Source organism: Neophocaena asiaeorientalis, unplaced genomic scaffold (assembly GCF_003031525.2).
Source record: "Neophocaena asiaeorientalis asiaeorientalis breed wild unplaced genomic scaffold, Neophocaena_asiaeorientalis_V1.1 scaffold100, whole genome shotgun sequence".
NCBI classification, from domain to species: domain Eukaryota; kingdom Metazoa; phylum Chordata; class Mammalia; order Artiodactyla; family Phocoenidae; genus Neophocaena; species Neophocaena asiaeorientalis.
The window spans coordinates 6,257,175-6,276,965 of NW_020173955.1; the positions used below are offsets into that span (position 1 = coordinate 6,257,175).

Consider the following 19,791-nt stretch of genomic DNA (forward strand, 5'->3'; position numbering starts at 1 on the left):
TAATCAGTTATCTTCAACTGTTTTAGTAACAGGATGTTTCTTGGAAGCCTGATACAAAGAACAGATCAAAGCAGAAATGCTCAGGTTGAAACATGGGTGGAGTGACCACAGCCCCTACTCCTTTCACCTGTATACCTGGGTTCCATAAAGACCAGTGTGAAGACCTACTGGTGATTGATTTGTCATTTCCTGACTGTTCATAATACCTCTAGTTATATTTGTAACATGTTCTTATTGAACACCTGCTAGATTTTCTTTCTTCTCTAAGTAAAACGAACAGTAGCATTCTGGTCATATTGAATTCTATGATTACATTTTCACTTGGCTTTATTAACCTTTTGTCATTACATAATGTCCTTGTTTAGTTCACTTAATAATTTTTACTACGGAATATAAAACAATTTAAAAAATGCTTATCTTACTCTTTGCTTACATGTGCATTAAAAAACTTGATCTTTTAGTGTCTTTATATTTTATTGTATTAGGTATTTCTCTTTTGGCAAGTGATTATGGGGTTTTTGTCAATGACATTCTTTAATAGGGGATTTCAGACAGTTTTTATCTAATGTAGTAATTGGCAACTGAATTATAATACAACACTGTACATTTATATTATTGTTATTCTTTTTTGCTCTCCTTCACTGATTACTTACTGGTTGTGGTACATATTACATATGTTATCTTATAATAGACTACCTTTCAATCCATCTATCTATTTCTTAAACACTCTTCACACTGATATACCCTAATTCAGATGTTTTCATTATTATTAACTAAACATTTCGAGCTTGCTTGAAGAGTTGATATGTACCAACCTTTCCGTTTAACTCTTAACCCTATATTTCCTAACCACAGTTCTTTAATCTACTTTAGAAATGTGAATTGCATTATAAAATTATATTCGTAAGTCCAGTTTTTACTAAACTTTTTACTTTGTGTCATCAAATCTTTTTGTAATTCATTTATTTCTTGGAAGTCTTTTTCACTTATATACTTTCAAGTCTACTTTATCTTTGTGGTAATCTGTTATAAAATGATTTCAGATTTCCTAAGTCCTCAAATGTTTCCTTCTCTCTTAAGAGGCATTGAGTTTGGCCAGATAGTGTATTGGAATGATAGCCATATTTCTCTTAGCTATTATGAAGTTATTCTATTGTTAGTCTATGAATTACGGGCTGAAGTAGTTCCTGAACTCCCTCCCTGAAATGATATTATACATTCTGCATTTCAAGCTTAACAAGCCACTATGTAAGAACTTTGGCTCCACCCTCACTTTTTGATACACTTGCTAATATTCATGCTGAAATTAGGTTTCAAATAAGGGAAATCTTTCTTATATCTTTCAGTATGGTCTCTGTTTTGAAAGTCTTTACCTTTTCATGTAATGTTATAATCCAAAACTATACTACATAAAAAGATAACAGAAACATTACTTTTTCTTCTTGATGTTCTCTTTACATCATTTTTCTGTGCCTTAGATTTATTTTGCTTGCTCATTAGTAGTATAGCTAATTCTTTGCTCAGCTGGGTCAATTCTTTCCTTACACCTCTATCCATGTTTCAATATCTCTCACCATCTTTCAGGATCTCACAGATTTTTCAGGGTCAGAAAGAACTTAAAAGCCCTTCCCCGAATAAAAACCTCTTATTTTTAAGACAGATTCCATAATGCATTCCATTTACATTAAACTAGTTAATTTCAGAACATTTGTACTTGGTCAAAAGCTTTCTGATGAAGTAGTAATTCTGATACTATAGAAGTCTTACAATGTTTTTCTTCCCCTTTCCATCACATAGCAACAGAGGTCTATTAGGTACACAACTTTGTTTTGCTTTCTTTTCATTTGTTTTGAAGTGTATTGTGTGGAGATTTTTTAGTGGGTTTTACTACTTTTCCTTCTACCACCCTCCTAACACTTTATAAGACAGAAGGTTTACATAACTAATACTTCAGGCCCAATTGTAATACTCACATATGACACTGGAGATATATGTTAGAACTGTAACACATGATCTTTTAATAAAAACAAGATCAAGTATAATGAACAGCATTTTTCTACACATTCTCCAGAAACTGAAATTAATAACTGTATATCACCATAAGCACTCAATAACATGTATTCTAAAGTAATATATTTTGTTCATTCTTTTCCTTGCTATGTATATACTCCCAAGAAAAAAGTATCATAGCATAAAAACTAGCTTTGCAATATCTAATAACTATCTCCATTAAAAACACTTAAAGATTTGCCTCTTCGTGAAATGTTATATTTTTTTCATAAAATCATCTATAGGTACATAATAAATTACTATTGTGTAATAATATCTTGGCAAAACTGAATACTTTTTCAAAAACTATACTTCTATTATATATAAAATATTGTGGCATCTGAACAAATTCTATAAAGAAACATATTCTTTATCAACATTTCACTTATCCAAGTATTTATTTTTGTTTATTTTACTCTTAAAAAGACCTAGTTTTCTAAATACTGTATCTTTAAATTATTATCCAGGATTTCACTGGTGGCGCAGGGGTTAAAAATCCGCCTGCCAATGCAGGGGACATGAGTTCGAACCCTGGTCCGGGAAGATCCCACATGCCGCAGAGCAATTAAGCTCGTGCACCACAGCTATGGAGCCTGCACTCTAGAGCCCGCGAGCCACAACTACTGAGGCTGCGTGCCACAACTACTGAAGCCCGCACACCTAGAGCCCATGCTCTGCAACAAAGACAAGCCACTGCAATGAGAAGCCCACGCACTGGAACAGAGTAGGCCCCACTCACCATGACTACAGAAAGCCTGTACAGTAACGAAGACCCAATGCAGCCAAAAAAATAATTAATTTAAAAAATTATTATCCAATGTAAAAAGACATGGTCAAAAATAATTCAACAGATAAAGGAGCAAGATAAAAACCAACCAGACCTAACAAATGAAGAGGAAATAGGCAGTCTACCTGAAAAAGAATTCAGAATAATGATAGTAAAGATGATCCAAAATCTTGGAAAAAGAACAGAGAAAATGCAAGAAACATTTAACAAGGACCTAGAAGAACTAAAGATGAAACAAGCAATGATGAACAACACAATAAATGAAATTAAAAATACTCTAGATGGGATCAATAGCAAACATGATGCTTATTAAAACTGTATCATAGGGATTTAGAGGCTTCTTCTGATCTTCCTGTTGGTTATTAGCCTTAAAACAAATGCATAAAATCCCTATAAACTAAATAAATTTACTCATTTTTTAAAAAGCAGAAAAACCTACCAAATCTTTATCATCAGTTTGTATGCACTGTTGACTCTTCTTACTTTTTTCATAAAAATATTGTTTGATCTAGGTATAGTACATTTTTTAGTGTATGTATTTTTTCTAGTTCTTAACACTAGACTTGCTATAAATATCAGATGGTCTTTCAAAGATTTTGTGAACTTAATATTAAAAACGTATCACAGATGATCTACACCTCACGTCGTCAGTCTGAATGAAAATGACACCATTATCAGCATCATCACTAACATATTTCTTACATTAGCTGCCAATACTATCAATTAGATATTTCACTGTTATTTTAGAAATGAGCATGTCACAAGCATGTCATTTGCCACTATTTTCTCTGGCTAGTAATAAATTCAAAGTGTTCTTTGACAAAGGACATCAATCAGGAGAGCAAAGAAACCTGAGTTCAAATGTAGATGGAGGCAATTATTAAAACTATAGCATAGAGACAAATTGCTTACCATTCTTAAGCCTCAATAACTCCCTTATCAAGCTGCTGAGAGGATTAAATGAAATAATGCATATAAAGCATTTAACACAGAGCATGGCACACACTAAGTAAAAGATTTTAGCAGCAGTTGATGATGATGTTGATGATGATTTCCTAAAAAAGATTTCAAGAACCATCCCTAGCAGTATGCCCCAGACACACTTGACTCATCTCCTACACTTTACCGGAGATTCTTGCTTTCATTCCTTTTCACTGTTCTATGTCCTATGTTCATAGCCTCCATAGTGAGGCTTTGGTAACATTACCTCTAAGAACTTCATTAGGTAGCACTCAGAACACCTACAATGGACACTGTGCCCTCCATGAGCCTCTTTCACACATGTTGTAGCTTCTGATTGCTCTTGCTTGATATAAATTTGCGGGAAGCTGCCTTTACTCCACACTAAGCATAGGAGAGAAAAATGGCCAGTGTCTCTGGGGAATAATTAACAAAAGACAGTTTGTTTCATCTTCATGATAAAATACAGCATCCCTATTAAAAGGCAAATTCATCATTCCCAAAAGTTAAATAGAATGACACTTTAAAAGTAATTCCAGCTGATTAAATTTAGGGTTCTGAAAAAAATTTTAATTCATGAATATACTCTGAATCTTTCATTTGATTTTAAAATGTATAAATGTTCATTTAACTTTGAGCCCTTGCCTCTCAGTGTTCTATTCTGAGCTAGTCAAACAAGTGGTAGCAGGCATGCTGGGCTCAATAATACTGCCTCTCATATTTAAATACTCTTTTTCACTTGGATTGCAAATTAAAGACAGTCTCCTGAACACTGACACATTTTCAATGATTGATTTTGCAAAACGTGTTGATTTTTCCTACACTGTTTTGCCTCTGTGTATGTCAACTTTGGCCTTCTTTTCTTGCTCCTTTGCAGTGCTGCTGTCTCTTTGAAGCCATTGTCTGCCTGATATGAAAAATGTACATTAAACCTCATGACTAATTACATACATAGAAAATTCCTGATCTCAAATATAAAACACCCATGCCCAGAAACTATAACAAAAGCTTCTGACTATGTACAAAACTCTTAATCAAACCTTTCATTCACTCGGATTAAAAGAAATTCCAATAATTTATTTTCTGTTAAAGTTGTCTTTATATCCTTTGAAAAGTGGATTTCTTATGCATGTTACATGCCTATAAGTCAATCCATTTAACATTAAACCCCACCTATTTCCTCCACAAAAGTTTATACTTGCTGTTAGGTCTACTTCAATTAAGTGCTACTCAGTAGAATTGTTTCATTCTAAACACAAAACTATTTAGTCTTAATATAATGTCCTTTTCTTTTTTTTAACTCTCTCTGCACTAAGCATTAGCAAAGTAGACTTTCCCCAATAAATCCTATAATCTATGGATTAAGTACATGGCTTCTTGTATTTAAAAAACATACTTGGAAAGAGAATGAACAGAAACTTCTTTCCCCTCGAATTCCCCAAAATATACAAAACAATGTCTCTAAATCTAAAAGGACAGTGCCTTACACACACGCTGCATGTTAATAGTATATAGAGAACAAAATTTCATCTCAGATAACCTAATTGTTGGGAAACTTATTTTTCCTGAACAGACTAGTTTTAGAGTTAATTTAACCAATCGTTTTTTTTTAAGCTATTGTATGCAAGGCCTTGTCTAAGCACTCTGAGAGAATACCTGCAAGGAGTTTAGAATCTAGTGTTGATGGACGGTGAACAGTATACAAATGGCAATCATATGAAACAAGATAAGCACTGAGAAAGGGCACACTACAGGAAGGAACAAAGACAGTGTGAGAAAAGTTGTGGCTACTCCCCTGCCTGGCTCGTTAGCATGTTAGAATTTTCATAAGGCCTACCAGCCATCATTCGTTTCCACCAGCGATCCTAGCAACAGACTCCCCTAGCTCCCGGTCTACCGAATCTAGGTACCCTACTCGATTATGCTGTTGCTTGCCTTTTTGTAAGAACAACTCTCTTCTGTCTCTAGTTGTTGTTCATCTCATGCAGTTACCAAGTGCAGTAAATGCATCACATGCCACCATACGACTATTTTGGGAAACCCTGCATTGACTACCAGTGTACCAACTGGCTAGTGCAACCCTGGGTATGAAATTTTAGTTGCTTGAAAATGATGTTTCAGAATGGAAAGATGAAAGGAGGAGGAGAAGGGAAGTAGCCACACTCCTCTTCAGAAATGGCCACGATACCTAAGCAGAGCAAGTCGGAGTAAGGTCTGCACATGAGCCAAAGCTTAGAATTTCATTGCCTTTGTTGGCTCACGTCACTTCTTTAATTAATGTCACTTTCTCTGGTTTAATATCAGAGCAAGTGACAAGAGTGCTTCTGGATGAATTGTGTTTTCTGAGGACTGTATGGCATACTCTCCCGCAGTCTGACAGAGGGACGTGCCAGTTTTACTTGGCAGTTACAATGCACCAGCTTTAGTTTTAGTAGTTTAATTTGTGGCAGTTATATGTTTTGAATACGTTGAAGTATTCACAATGGTCTCATGGAATCTGCTCCATAGATAAAGTTTACACAGTGGAAAAGAAAAAGCAATGGCTATTAAGGTGATTATGAAAAAGCTTCTCTTGGCCACAGCTGGTCTTACAGGCATTCCTGTAAATTTAAGAGCATTTAGGGGATATGATTAGAGTGATCACAAGGAATGATGCCCTTTTTTTTTTTTTGCCCAGTTCTGTAGCTGGTGTGTGACGATCATAAGGAATATGATATTTAGAACTCAATTTTATGCAAAATCCATTATTCAAGAAGTGAAGTTTATATACATGATAGACATGCAATGAAATAAATGTTAGAATAGGAAGCTTTGTTACTTATGCATTAAGTTGGTTCTAACATTTTGGTAAACTAACTTTTTATTGATATAAAATTCAGAAGAATTTCTGCATTGAGGAGAAGGGACTAAACTTTTTCCCTTGGTTTGTTAAAGATCTGTCTGTTTCAGGCTGAAGTAATCTGAAGGTTTTTTATTTAGTTTTTCCTTCATCTCCTTTATACACTTTTGTGAAGTGTCATCAGCTCAGGGTGAGAGCTGCCACCAAGGAGTTCCAAACTTTACCTGCCCTTTCTAAATTTAGGGTTCTTTACTGCAGCAGGTTGAAGATCTGGCTTTGAATGCACCTGGCTCTGCTGGAGAACAGAAATATTCATCTCCACTGAATGCATGCTGCTTAAGTGCTGGAGGCCCTTGCGGGAGACTAACTCTCATTGGACACTTCATTACAATACTTTCTCTTCCCTACATGAAGTAGTAATTCTCATTCACCAAAGACAGAATTTTGCCTGACACAGCCACAGGAGCTCCTGTTTGACTTTCGAAATTAATCAACCTCGAAGCTGGAGTAGAAATGGCATGTCCTTTAACCTTAAGCACAAAAAGCTCTCAACAGACTGCAGTTTTTATATCCCTGGATGGGAGTTTGGGCCCCTGATACTTAAACTTGATGCACATACTGGGTTTCTGGCATGCTTTTGCCCACATCCATCTGCTAGGCTGGCACTGTGCCCATTCAGAAGGTGTGATGCCAGTTTCAATAGGGCATAGGTGCCAATCAAAGATGGGTTTGGAGGGGCAGCATGCAGAACTCAGCAAAAGTCAGCTCTTCTGCCAGAAGATCCTCCTGTTATCATATAATGCCAATGAAGGGCCACATGCTTCATTGCCTGAGATCACATTGCATCTGTAGATGTTCCTGGCCTTCAATGGATGTCTTTCTACGGAACCTTTTTCCTCAAGTATTACTTGATTGGAGATGTTAAAGAAAAGTCTACCTGACTAAATGAAGTCCACCTCTTTAAAAGAAACAATGGAAATCTTCAACAATTTTCTTGAAATAATTGCTAAGTTTTGTGTCTTTCCTCCTAAAATACCCTTTCACATAGAATACTGCATAGCGTATTCAGTTCACATAATGGAGTTATAAGGGACAAACTTTCTGAAGTACCACTAACTGCAAAACTATGTAAGCAGTATAAGACCCACAAACACTTTGAATCATTGTTAAATGTGGACGGTAGACAAATTTTTATCATCCAAATAGCTAATTTCTAGTGAATTCTTCCATTTAGAGCTTTAGAGTTTAATTTTCTTTTCATTTATTTTATAAACATAGATATTCCTGTTTCTTAAAAGAAGGACCATACTTCCTACTCTTCTTCCATATCTAAAGAAAAAAAAAAACCCTAAAACACTTCAGAAGCAAAAGTCTATCCTTATTTCATAAGGAAGCCAGAAGCTCCCGAAAGCTGGGAGTTTTTTTATTGTGTGGCAATAGAGGTGAACTCATTTCATGAAGAAGACATTTCCCTATAGCAAACAGGTTTCAAATTTAAAAACCTTGACCACTGTAAAGTTATAAGATAGTAACAGGTGCAGTGAAAGAGACATAATATATAAATTATTGAAGAACAGAGCAGTTTGTAAATCTTCCCTTAAGGCAAAAGAGTTTGAGAGTAAAAATGTTGAAAATGAAGACCCACAATATAAAATATGTTAAAAAGAAGATCAGACACTTACAAAAATGAAAGAGATAAGAAAAGGCTAAGTAAGCCTTAGAAGAACACTCTCTTTTTATACAAAGAATCCAAACTTTTGCAGATACTTAGATTTCTTAACTGATAAGTAAATGAACACTCTATTAAAACTCAAAATTAATAGCCGATGGACAGCACATACAAAATTAAAATACAACTTCTAGGGACTTTAAATATTCTTGTGAGAGGTACATCAAGTTTATTAAACTCACAAAATCCCAAGTGATCTCTTCCTCTCTTGAGATAGTATCACCTACTACCTCTTACACCTTCATCTGAGAACTAATTTATCTTATATACTATAGTTTCTAGTACAAGTTATCCTTATTTCATATTTATTTCCTTCTTCTTTTCACCCACACAGTATCATCTGCAAAATTTCCTAGTAACAACTGTGGTTCCTAGTAAGCACTGTATCAGATAAGACTAACTGCTTATCTCAAGGCCTTCTCTATAAAACACTGCCAAAATAACATTTAACACAGCAGTATATGAGCAATATATGTCTCGGTAACTCTACTTTGTTGCTAGCATTATCATTAGGCTCCTCCGAACACTACTCTGCATACCTTAAAAATCAATCCATTCCAGCTCACTAGAAAGTACAATAAGTAAAAACCATACATGTATAAATAACCTTTTCTATTTCTTCATAAATAGAAGTCTGTTTCATCAATAAAATGTGTTAAACTTCGATAATTTCTAAAACTCATAGTCATCCTATCCTCTTCCCCCTGCCCTACCACCCCCCCCCAAAAAAAATTTCTTCTGTTTCTAAAGAGAAAAATTGAGCTGATCTGAGAGGATTACCCAAAAAATGCATGGCAGTCACTTGAAGTCTAAACATTTATCCATGAAAAAATGATTGATCTTAATGCTTCAAGAGGGCTAATTTTAGTTATAATAACATATTATTTAGAAAAGATAATGCTATTGATTTATTGTCAGTAAAGCATATATAGATTTTTTTAGATGACATCATGAGAGTTAATTTGTCTCAGTTTTTCTTGTGACTAAGAGTACACCTCTAAGGTTACAGGCTGGAGTTAAGGGTAACATCTACAATTATGGAAGAGAATAAAGCAACTGGCTTGTGTGGATTAAGCAGCCCAATCTATCTCCATCTCTCAGGCAAATAACCGTTGAACATCTAGTCTGTGCTTGATATTCCAAAGATGCTAAATTGTCATGGTTATGCTCAAAATCAAAAAACTAAAACTTACACAGATAAATCATTTCCATTTGTACTAATATAAGAAGACTTCATGAGTACATGAAGAATTTGGCTGAAATTTATTACCTGTAATTCTGTTTTTCTAGATTTTTGTTTGTTTGTTTGTTTGTTTTGTGGTACGCAGGCCTCTCACTGTTGTGGCCTCTCCCGTTGCAGAACACAGGCTCCAGATGCACACGCTCAGCGGCCATGGCTCACGGGCCTAGCCGCTCCGCGGCATGTGGGATCTTCCTGGACCGGGGCACGAACCCGTGTCCCCTGCATCGGCAGGCGGACTCTCACCCACTGCACCACCAGGGAAGCCCTGTTTTTCTAGATTTTTGACTAATTTCTGAAACACGGTATCTTTCATATCTGAAATATAAGATGACAGCTTAAATGAGAACTTTTCACTATGTCATCATGGCTACTATTGTAAATTTTAGTGGGAAAAATAGATAGAGGTTGGTAAGTAAAATGTCATTCCACTGACATTCTCTTATGTTCTTAGTTTTACCACATTTAGTAGCTAAATCCATCACAGTCCATGGCAGGACAAATGGAAAAACCCTGCAGTAGATGTCTTTGTCACCATCCTAATCTCCTGCGGCACCAGACACTGAATTTAGAGTTCAACTATCACTGAGAATGGGAAATTCTAAATAAATAAATAAATTAGATTGAACTGCTTATCGAGTTCCAAGTTCTTTAAAAACCTTATCTTATTTAATCATCACTATTATTATTACCCCTAACATACAGAATAGAAACAAAGACTCGTGGATAGGTGAAAGTTACTCAAGTTTGCAAAAGGCTTAGTCAGGTCAGAATTCAACCCAAATTTGCCTAACACCAAAGCCCATGCTTTTATTTGTGCAATTCTCCCTTAGTTTGTTTGGTTCTATGTTATACCTAGCACTAAAGTAGAATTTAAACTCTTAGTCTCTCCTGAAATTTTTTTCACTTATTTGATCTCCTGAAATTTTTTTCACTTATTTGATCCCAAAAATAGCCATTTTTTCCACCCCCTAAACCAGTTTCCATTCTCCCTTTTCCCCTCCTCTCTTTTCATATACAAAGAAAGAACTCTGTCTTGTATTCAGACTTTTCTTTTCCTTCTTATTACTATTTCTATTAATGCTACAAGCACATTATTTCTCCAAGTCAAGAGTAAATATAAAATATTTCTGCCCCTTCCCCTTTTCTTCTTGCTGACTACTGAAAGGCCTTGGATACTGATCTCAAAGCTCGAGGACAGTTGTACACACACAATGAGTTAGACACAGCGGTTAGCTTCTTCTCAGCCTTTGGTAACAAATGCTGATGAAGTGTCTGCTGAAAGAGTATATCTGGCAAATATGATGCTTAAAAAGAATGTAGCTGGACACAAAGGAAACCTGAATTTACCTACTTCTTCATTTATATACAGGAAGTGATGAGAACCATGGTAAAATGCAAAAACATGATATAATTTCATATGGACTTGCTTAGCTTTGAAAATAAATAAAAGCTAATTTTAATGAAGTTGTTGCTGATGGTAACTCACTGAAGAGCTGATTTTATGATTTATGAATGCCACTTTTGATAGAACAATAACAACACTTGGAACACACAGCTTTATTATATATTCTGAAGTATGGAGACTTTTCCTCAAAACAGCTAAACATTTCTTTAAAGTCCTTCCCCCAACGTGTGCACTTGCTTATATTTCCAGGATCCAGGTTCTGAAATTCAGATAGTAGGGGATATTTCATAACATATGAAACCTTGAAAATTGTTGCAAAATAAATCTTACTGAGAAAAAAATAAGTAAAAAAATATGTGCAGTACTTGGACTGAAAGAAGCAAAGATTTTTCTGTATTTAACTAGGGACAAATAAATCACATGCCTAAGCAAATAAATTCCTTTTTCACAACAGGAACCACACAAGTAGTGAGTATGTATACGCATATATGTATATGTGTATAGACATATAATTTAAGTTTAAACATGCACTTAAACTTAAATACATATAACACATATAATATGTACATCTAAAAAAGAGACAACAAGTAAGATCATCACAATCAATGCTTTTCTGTAGTTCTTTGAAATTACTCAAATAATTCAAACATTAGAAAACTGAAAGTATAACTGATAAGCTATGCAATCCAAGGCTATAGCTCAGCCACATCAGAAATAATTTATTCAACTCCATTTCTCTGACCTTGAGTCAAGACAATGTACTAGAGATCCTTACTCTCTGCCATACAAGAGAATTCACTAATTCAGAGTCTCAACCAACACTTATTCTACAAAGAATTCGATTCTCTGTAGATCCCAAGTACTCTCAGGGTCTTTATCTGCACCATCTAATGTGGTAGCCACTACCTATACGTAGCTATTGAGCCCCTGAAATATGATTAGACAAATCCTGGATTTTAAAGACTTTAAAAAAGTGAAATATTTCCTTTTTTTAATATTGATAACATGTTGGAATTATAATACTTTAGATATATTGTATTTAATAATACATACTATTTAATTAAATTTCACTTGTTTCTTTTTACTTTTTTTTTAAGGTGGCTCCTAGAAAATTTTACTTTACATACATGGCTTGTATTACATTTTTATTGAACAGTGCTGTCTGTGTCACTCAATCTAGTACTTAGAATCATAGCATTTTTCAAGGAAGTTCAAATCCTTTAAATGGGGAAGCTGTTCTTTATTTAACCCATACAATAATTTTGTGTTGGTCTTATCTTTCCAACTAGATTAGACACTCAGGTGATTAATAAGTTATTTATTAACTGGATTTCATCCATTTGTTCAAAACTACAATCTTAATTTTATCAGAAGAGAAGCTTTGTCCTTCATGATCCATGAAATATGTTTGTGTGACAAGGGTGGCAGAATATGCCACCCTAAAATATGCCTCTTTGGCATAAGGATTATTTTGAACTAAAGGCATTTGAAAAATAGCAAATGTAGGGAGAGGCTTCCTCTGAACTCCCTTTATTTGCCTAAAGACAGAGCCTCCAAAAAAAAAAAAAACCTCCATTGTTTTAAATTCCCTCCAGGAGCGCTTCATTAACCAGGAAAGACTGACTCATCACAGAAGAGATGAGAAGTTGACACCACTCCCAAACCTTGTTATAAACTATCATAGCCCACATCTACTCTTCTAAGGGCTATTAATCTTCCCTAAAAATCATTTACTGTCCCTTAATTGGCCTGTATCCCATCTCCCCTTCCCTTATTAAGACGGTATATAAGCTCTCAAATCTCACCGTGTTTTAGGGTATTTATTCACTTTTTTTTCCTGATATTACTGTGCATGTAACATTAAAAAAATTAATAAATTTGTATACCTTTTCTCCTGTTAATCTGCCTGTTGTCAGTTTATTTCATAAACCCAGGTATCCAGCTTAAGAAGGTAGAGGGAAAGTCCTTCCTTCCCTACACTTTGAAATGTTTAGTGAGGAACCTAAGATTCCTCCAATGAAGGTCTTTTACCAACTTCTTAAATTCCTACAGACACACATATAATGAGTCAATATATTTAGAAGAACTGCTCCTTGAGGGCATTTTTTTTTTTTTTGCGGTACGCGGGCCTCTCACTGCTGTGGCCTCTCCCATTGCGGAGCACAGGCCCCGGACGCGCAGGCTCAGCGGCCATGGCTCACGGGCCCAGCCGCTCCGCGGCATGTGGGATCTTCCCGGACCGGGGCACGAATCCGCGTGCCCTGCATCCGCAGGCGGACTCTCAACCACTGTGCCACCAGGGAAGCCCAAGGGCATATTTTTAATCACTAATATTTATCTTATTTATTCATTAAATCTGATCTTCTAATGGATATTTCTTGATCATTAAACTACAGATGCAAGGTAGCCCTGAATAATCCTTTTAAAGTCAGTGTAATTTTAAAATGTAGTGTAAAAGTATACTCAACTCAGGTTCCTTACCTGTACCAAAGAACACAAAAACTAAATGAGTGTCTAATTTCTTAATTATCCCAAGATGGGGGCTTCCCTGGAGGCGCAGTGGTTAAGAATCTGCCTGCCAATGCAGGGGACACGGGTTCAAGCCCTGGTCTGGGAAGATCCCACATGCCGCGGAGGAACTAAGCCCGTGCACCACAACTACTGAGCCTGCGCTCTAGAGCCCGCGAGCCACAACTATTAGCCCGAGTGCCACAACTACTGAAGCCCGCGCTCCTAGAGCCTATGCTCCACAACGAGAAGCCACAGCAATGAGAACCCTGCACACCGCAACGAAGAGTGGCCCCCCTTCGCCGCAACTAGAGAAAGGCCGTGCACAGCAACAAAGAACCAATGCAACCAAAAATAAAAAATAGTAAATAAAATAAATTAATTAAAAGAAAAAAAAACAGGGGCTTCCCTGGTGGCGCAGTGGTTGGGAGTCCGCCTGCCGATGCAGGGGACACGGGTTTGTGCCCCCGTCCGGGAGGATCCCACATGCCGCGGAGCGGCTGGGCCCGTGAGCCATGGCCGCTGAGCCTGCGCGTCCGGAGCCTGTGCTCCGCAATGGGAGAGGCCCCAACAGTGAGAGGCCCGCGTACCGCAAAAAAAAACAAAAAACAAAAAAAACCAATTATCCCAAGATGGCATGTAACTAGTACCATTCCAGATGTACAGGAGAGAAGTTAATTCATTCCATGCAATAGATGCCTTGAGGTATGAAGGCCCAGTTCTCTAGTGAGGTCTAGTTAAGAAATGACCAGAACCTTGTACTACTTAAATATTAATGATTAAGATTCACAAATGGAAAGTGTTTGTATTCATACAGTTGCATTCTCTGAGCTGTAAAAAGCAATGTTTCCAGGAAAACACTCGAAAAAGAACATTAACATTTTGTCTGGCAGACTGTGTAATTATGCTCTGAAAAGACTTCTAAGAGTCATTCAGAAAAACATGGACAACAAGCACTGGGGTCAGTCATGTCTTGAACCCAGACATTCTACTAAACATTATCTTCATACTACTTAGAAAAGTACATTTATGGATTATATCTTATTTCAAAGTTTCAATTCTCAAAATATTATTAAGAAGTCACAGGTATAGTCACATATATCAGAATATTTGGTGATTTATACTTTACCTAAATATATCAAACCAAATCCTCCAGAGCCAATCATCTTGCCCAGCACCCACTGTTTTCCTTCCACATCATCCAGGACCTTGCCTTCTGGAAGTGGAACAGGAAGTCTGTATTTCTCTTTTCTTCTTGGTGGCATCACTTCTGTTGGCAGAAGGGGTGAGATAGTGATTAAAGATAAAAACAACAGCTAAGAAAACTCCAGTTAAAATACATTTCTCAAAATGTCTTCTATGGGGCACTTTCCCAGGTTCCCAGAAATTAGGATTCTGGAGTCAACTGGGTTTAGGAAAGCCCACACATTTTATCCAAATTGGAGATTCACCAACATTACAATATTGAAATCTAAGAGGCACTGATGTTAAAAAAACAAACAAACCTGCTGAACCTCACTTAACATTTCCGAAATTCAGTTAGGCGGTCAAAATACCTATTAACAGTGCAGAATACGCCTTAAGAAATGAGTTAACAATATCCAATTACAAAGAGAAAATAAATTTCATATATATGAAAATACTCCTTTCACTAAGAATGCTAAGTGTCAAAGATGAGAAGGTCTTCAGTCACTAGGAAAGAAAATACAGCTTTTGACTGGGAAAACATGGACGACGGCAATGGACATCATTACCAAGCCCAGCAACTGACACAGAGTAGGTACTCAGTAAATATCTGTTAAATGAGCAAAGCATTGGGTTTTCATGGACGTATCATTAAGCAGAGCACTAGGCCACTGTGCAGTTTTAGGGCTGGCACACTACTCTTTCAGCTTCTTTCTGTTCCTCTATATCCTGTCCCTTCCACACCCTCACCAAAGTGAAAACTGCCCTGTCTTAGAGATTAATACAGTACTGCCAACAACAAAAGTATAGACTCCAGGGCTTCCTTGGTGGCGCAGTGGTTGAGAGTCCGCCTGCCGATGCTGGGGGCCCCGGACCGGGAAGATCCCACATGCCGCGGGTCGGCTAGGCCCGTGAGCCATGGCCGCTGAGTCTGCGCGTCCGGAGCCTGTGCTCCGCAACGGGAGAGGCCACAACAGTGAGAGGCCCGCGTACCGCTAACAAAACAAAAGAAGTATGTACTCCATAGCAGAGCCATCCAACTTTACCCAATTAATTATAATTGTACACAGGTTAGTGAAATTCACCAGAGATTTTTGAGTCGGAAGAGAAAATTTCTTCGGAAAAAACACACACAGCATATAGGCCTGAAACTAACTGTGAAAGTAACTGCCATCTTCTAAGTATTTCCAAAGAATTTTTTAAAACTGGTGAGTGCTTTTGAAATAAAGTAAAGTTTTCATTGTATACGCTATCCATCACCGGAACGAGAAGGTTTCTGTTCCTTTTAGTAGGTTTTCCCTGCTTCACTTAACTTTAATCAACGCCCTACCTTTTACTCAGCAGCAACACCCCAGGTAGAGCAAAGGAACACAGCAGAAATCTTTAATAATATTCACCTGTCCTCCTCCTAACGCGAACACAAGGGAAGCCAGGAATTTAAATGAACAATGCCCAAAACAGGAAAAGTTTTAACCAGTACTTTATATATACTGACCAGTACTTTATGTACTGGGGCCCAATATTTATTTGCTGATTTAAAACCTAAAGTCTACAGAGAACAACTTTTCAGCAGGGCATAAATTCTCAATCAGTATAAAGAAGACAAACACAGTTTGGGGGCAACTCTGTGGCATCAGAACTTGAGACCTGAAAGGTGACTTACTATACAATGCGTATTCTGGGCATGGATGCGGAGTTCAAGTTCACAGGAGGAAGCGCCAGCCTCCTCTCAAGGCCAGTACCGACACAGACGTCCCTGCTGCTTTGGGGTCCCCTCCCAGGGCTGCGATGAAAAGTGCTCAACACGAGTTTCCACTACCCAGAGACCTGAACCCGAGCCAAGACTGGGCTTGGGGGCGGCCATGGCGGAGGACCGTTGAGAGCGGAGGCAGGGGCGGGGCAGCGCGGCCCACCGCCCGCCTGTCCTGCTCGGCGGCCCGAGACACCCCCCACGCCCGGCCGGTCCGAACCACCCGAAGCTCGCCGGCGTCTGGAGACCCACTTCCCGACTCAAGCTCCCTCTAGACCGACAAAAAGAGAAACCCAATCTCCTTCCCCGCCTCACTCCTCCGCCCCGCCTCTGGGCGAACGGGAGTTGAAGGGGAGCGAGGTTCACGCACTGAGTTAGAAAAAAGTCAGGACCAACCGCGAAAGCAGGGACCGCTGCCCGTCCGGGGCTGAGGCGCGGCCCGGAGGCCCCGGCGTCTCTCTCCGACCGCAGCTCCACCCGGGGCTGGGGCGCCACGCGGGCCGAGCAGGCGGAGAGCGGGGCGCCGAAGTGTGGGGTCCCGACGCGACCCCCAGGCCCCGGGGACGAGAGGAGGTTAACCAGGCCCTCCGCGTCCCCGCCGCCAGACCGCGAAACGCCTCCCGCCGGCCTAGCAGGGCCGGGCGGGGCCGCGGGCCTCCAATCCCGCGGGGAGGCGGGCCCGGAGCCGGCGCGGCCCGCGGAAGGGGCCAAACTAACTTCTTGCACCTGGGCCCGCGGCGTTGCGCGCGCCCGACACAGCTCGCTCTGGGCGGAGACTGCGGCCCCGGGCCCACGAAACCTCGTCTAGGCCGCGGCCAGCGTTCTCTTTAAGGCGGCCTGTAAGCGCTCGGGGACGCAGAGACAAAGAGGCGGCGGCGGGTCTACACCATCAGATCAGTTTGGTGTGCATTTGTGTAGAAGGAATTTCAGGCCTCTTGTACCATGATCTCGGTACCTAGGGTTTCCGAGTCAACAGGCCGGTCCTTACTGAGCATTTACCCGGGCGGCCAGTCACACTGGCCAGGCCTCTAGAGCAAGAAGCCTGTGTGAGCAGGAAGGCCTGTAACACAGCGTTTAAGTTCTCAGAGGCATATTGGCTCAAGATCCATTTACTAGTTGGATAATCTTGACTAAACATAATTACTTTACAAAACTTTCATTTTTTTTTCTTTTTTTTTGATCTGTGAAATGGAAATAACTCTAGTTATTCAGGTTAAGAAGGTTTGTTAAAGAAAAAATTATTCCGACATTTCTTAAAATGGTAAGGAAGACTATTCAAAACTCTGGAAATAGCAGAAAGAGCTATGCTAAATTCCAAATACAGCAAAGAAAAGAGGCAATTTATAGCCGAGGACCTGGGTGGGGGTCAGTGGATGGAAAATTACTAAGAGGAAATATCAGGGGAGAGGAGAGGATTCTGGTTAGATGGTGCTAACAGAATTCTTGCTGAAGACAGGCCAAGGTGATCAGACATCACGGGGGGATGGTGTAGGATGAGGAACTGGATTTGATATGGAGAATGGAGAGATTCTGGCTAAACTTAGCAGGATGTTTGCTAAAATTGGACAGTATAGAGAGAACATGGAAGTCCAAAAGTCAAGGCCTATTTGAGGAAGAGTTCAGGGGGGTCTAAGTAGAGTTTGGTCAAGAAGCCTAAGTAGAGTTTGTCAGGTTATTGGTTATAAGATTATGATGATAATTAAGTGAAAGACATAAGTAGTTTTCTAACATATAATAAGGACTCATAGTTAGCTTATAATATTTTAGGTTAGACAAAGCAAATGCTCAGAAAGCAATTCTTAAACAATACATCAACATCTTATGTGGGAAGTCAGTAATTGCTTGGGATGTAAATACTGGAAGTCAAAATCCTTTAATGACTTTGATGGAATAGGGTTTTAATACTTCCTACATCTATCAAACTGTCACCAAATGAAAGATGGCATGAGAAGACACTTTTTAAGAATCTCTCATGTGGATAAAAAAGCATTTTTAAAGAAACTCAATAGTCTATACATAGAATAATCATGCCCTTTAAGATAGTCACTCACTAATCTAACAACATCCATTCTTATTTCTATAAGATATATACGTAACAGATGCTGTTGTTTGCCTGCCCAAACGTTTATATGGGCATTAAATGTGCCATTCCAAATTGGTTCAGGTTTCTACCCAGTCCCCAGGTTACTATCTTTGGGAAGATGCAACAACAGCACCAGGCACAACAGATTACTCTTAAGGGGTCATACATGGCTCCTCTGTTTCATACCTATATATACCTAGTATGTTAGTATCATAGCCCTTTCCCACTGCTATAATAGCATACCACAGACCAGGTGGTTTATAAACAACAGAGATGTATTCCTCACAGTCCTGAGTCTGGCCAAGTTCATGACTCAGTCACATCCCGAAGGCTCCTGCCTCCAAATACCATCACCTTGGGGATTACGTTTCAACATACAAATTTTAGGAGGACACAAACATTTAGTTCATAGCAGTTCGTAAATCCTGTTAGCTCAGCCTTCAAAATATATCCAGAATCCATCACTTCCTACCACACCTACTTTATCTTTCTGGCCCAAGCCACCATGTCTTTCCTGGATACTGGTAGTACCGTCCTAAAAGCTATCGTATTTCTAACCCTTCTACCCCTTCAGTCTATTCACAACAAACAACCGCATGATCTTTTTAAAAGCTTTAGATCATTTCTCTGCTCAAAACTCTTCAGTGACATTCTAATTCAGTCATTGTCAGCCAGTCTTCACTATGACCTAAAACAGTGTTTTTCAACCTTGGTACTACTGACATTTGGGCCAGATAATTCCTTGTTGACAAAGGGGAGGATAGTCAAAAGTGGATTCTCCTGTGCATTATAGGTCATTTATCAACACCCTGGGCCTCTGTAGTACTACAGGTTGTGACAACCAAAAATGTCCCCCGGACATCACCAAAATTTGTAAATTTTGCCAAAATTGCTGCTGGTTGAGAATGACTTACCTACAATGATCTACATGTTTTGTACCTCCCCCATTTCCTGTTACTTTCTGCAACCACTGCGGCCTCCTTGCTGTTCTCAGGACTATTGCACTTTTCATTCTGTCCGGACCACTCTTCAATCTGATATCTGTATGGCCTACTTTATCACCTTCTTCAGGTCTCCTATGCAAAAGTCAACTCCGTGAGCCCTTTCCTAACTATCCTATCTAAACTTTCAACCTACCCACAATACTTCATAGTCCCTTTTCCTTTTTCCCTCCCAGTGCTTAATACTGTACAACAAGATATTATACCGGTTACTTATTTCTTTTGAAAATAGGCAAATAGTATTCTTCAGTA

At 38.7% G+C, this 19,791-nt stretch overlaps 1 protein-coding gene across 3 annotated transcripts in view; it reads right to left on the reverse strand.

Moving 5' to 3' along the window:
• VRK2 (VRK serine/threonine kinase 2) overlaps nucleotides 1-17,118 on the reverse strand; it is a 90,279-nt gene extending 73,161 nt beyond the window's left edge. For 2 of the 3 annotated variants that reach the window (XM_024752992.1, XM_024752990.1), the window contains exons 1-2: nucleotides 16,852-17,118; nucleotides 14,650-14,790 (exon numbers count right to left, since the gene is read on the reverse strand). In XM_024752992.1, coding sequence (XP_024608760.1) covers nucleotides 14,650-14,785 — 136 coding nt within the window. In that variant the 5' untranslated portion in view covers nucleotides 14,786-14,790; nucleotides 16,852-17,118. Of the gene's footprint in view, nucleotides 1-14,649; nucleotides 14,791-16,368; nucleotides 16,805-16,851 lie in introns of those variants that run through there. The other variant, XM_024752991.1, reaches the window with a different exon arrangement.
• Nucleotides 17,119-19,791: the final 2,673 nt, after the last annotated feature.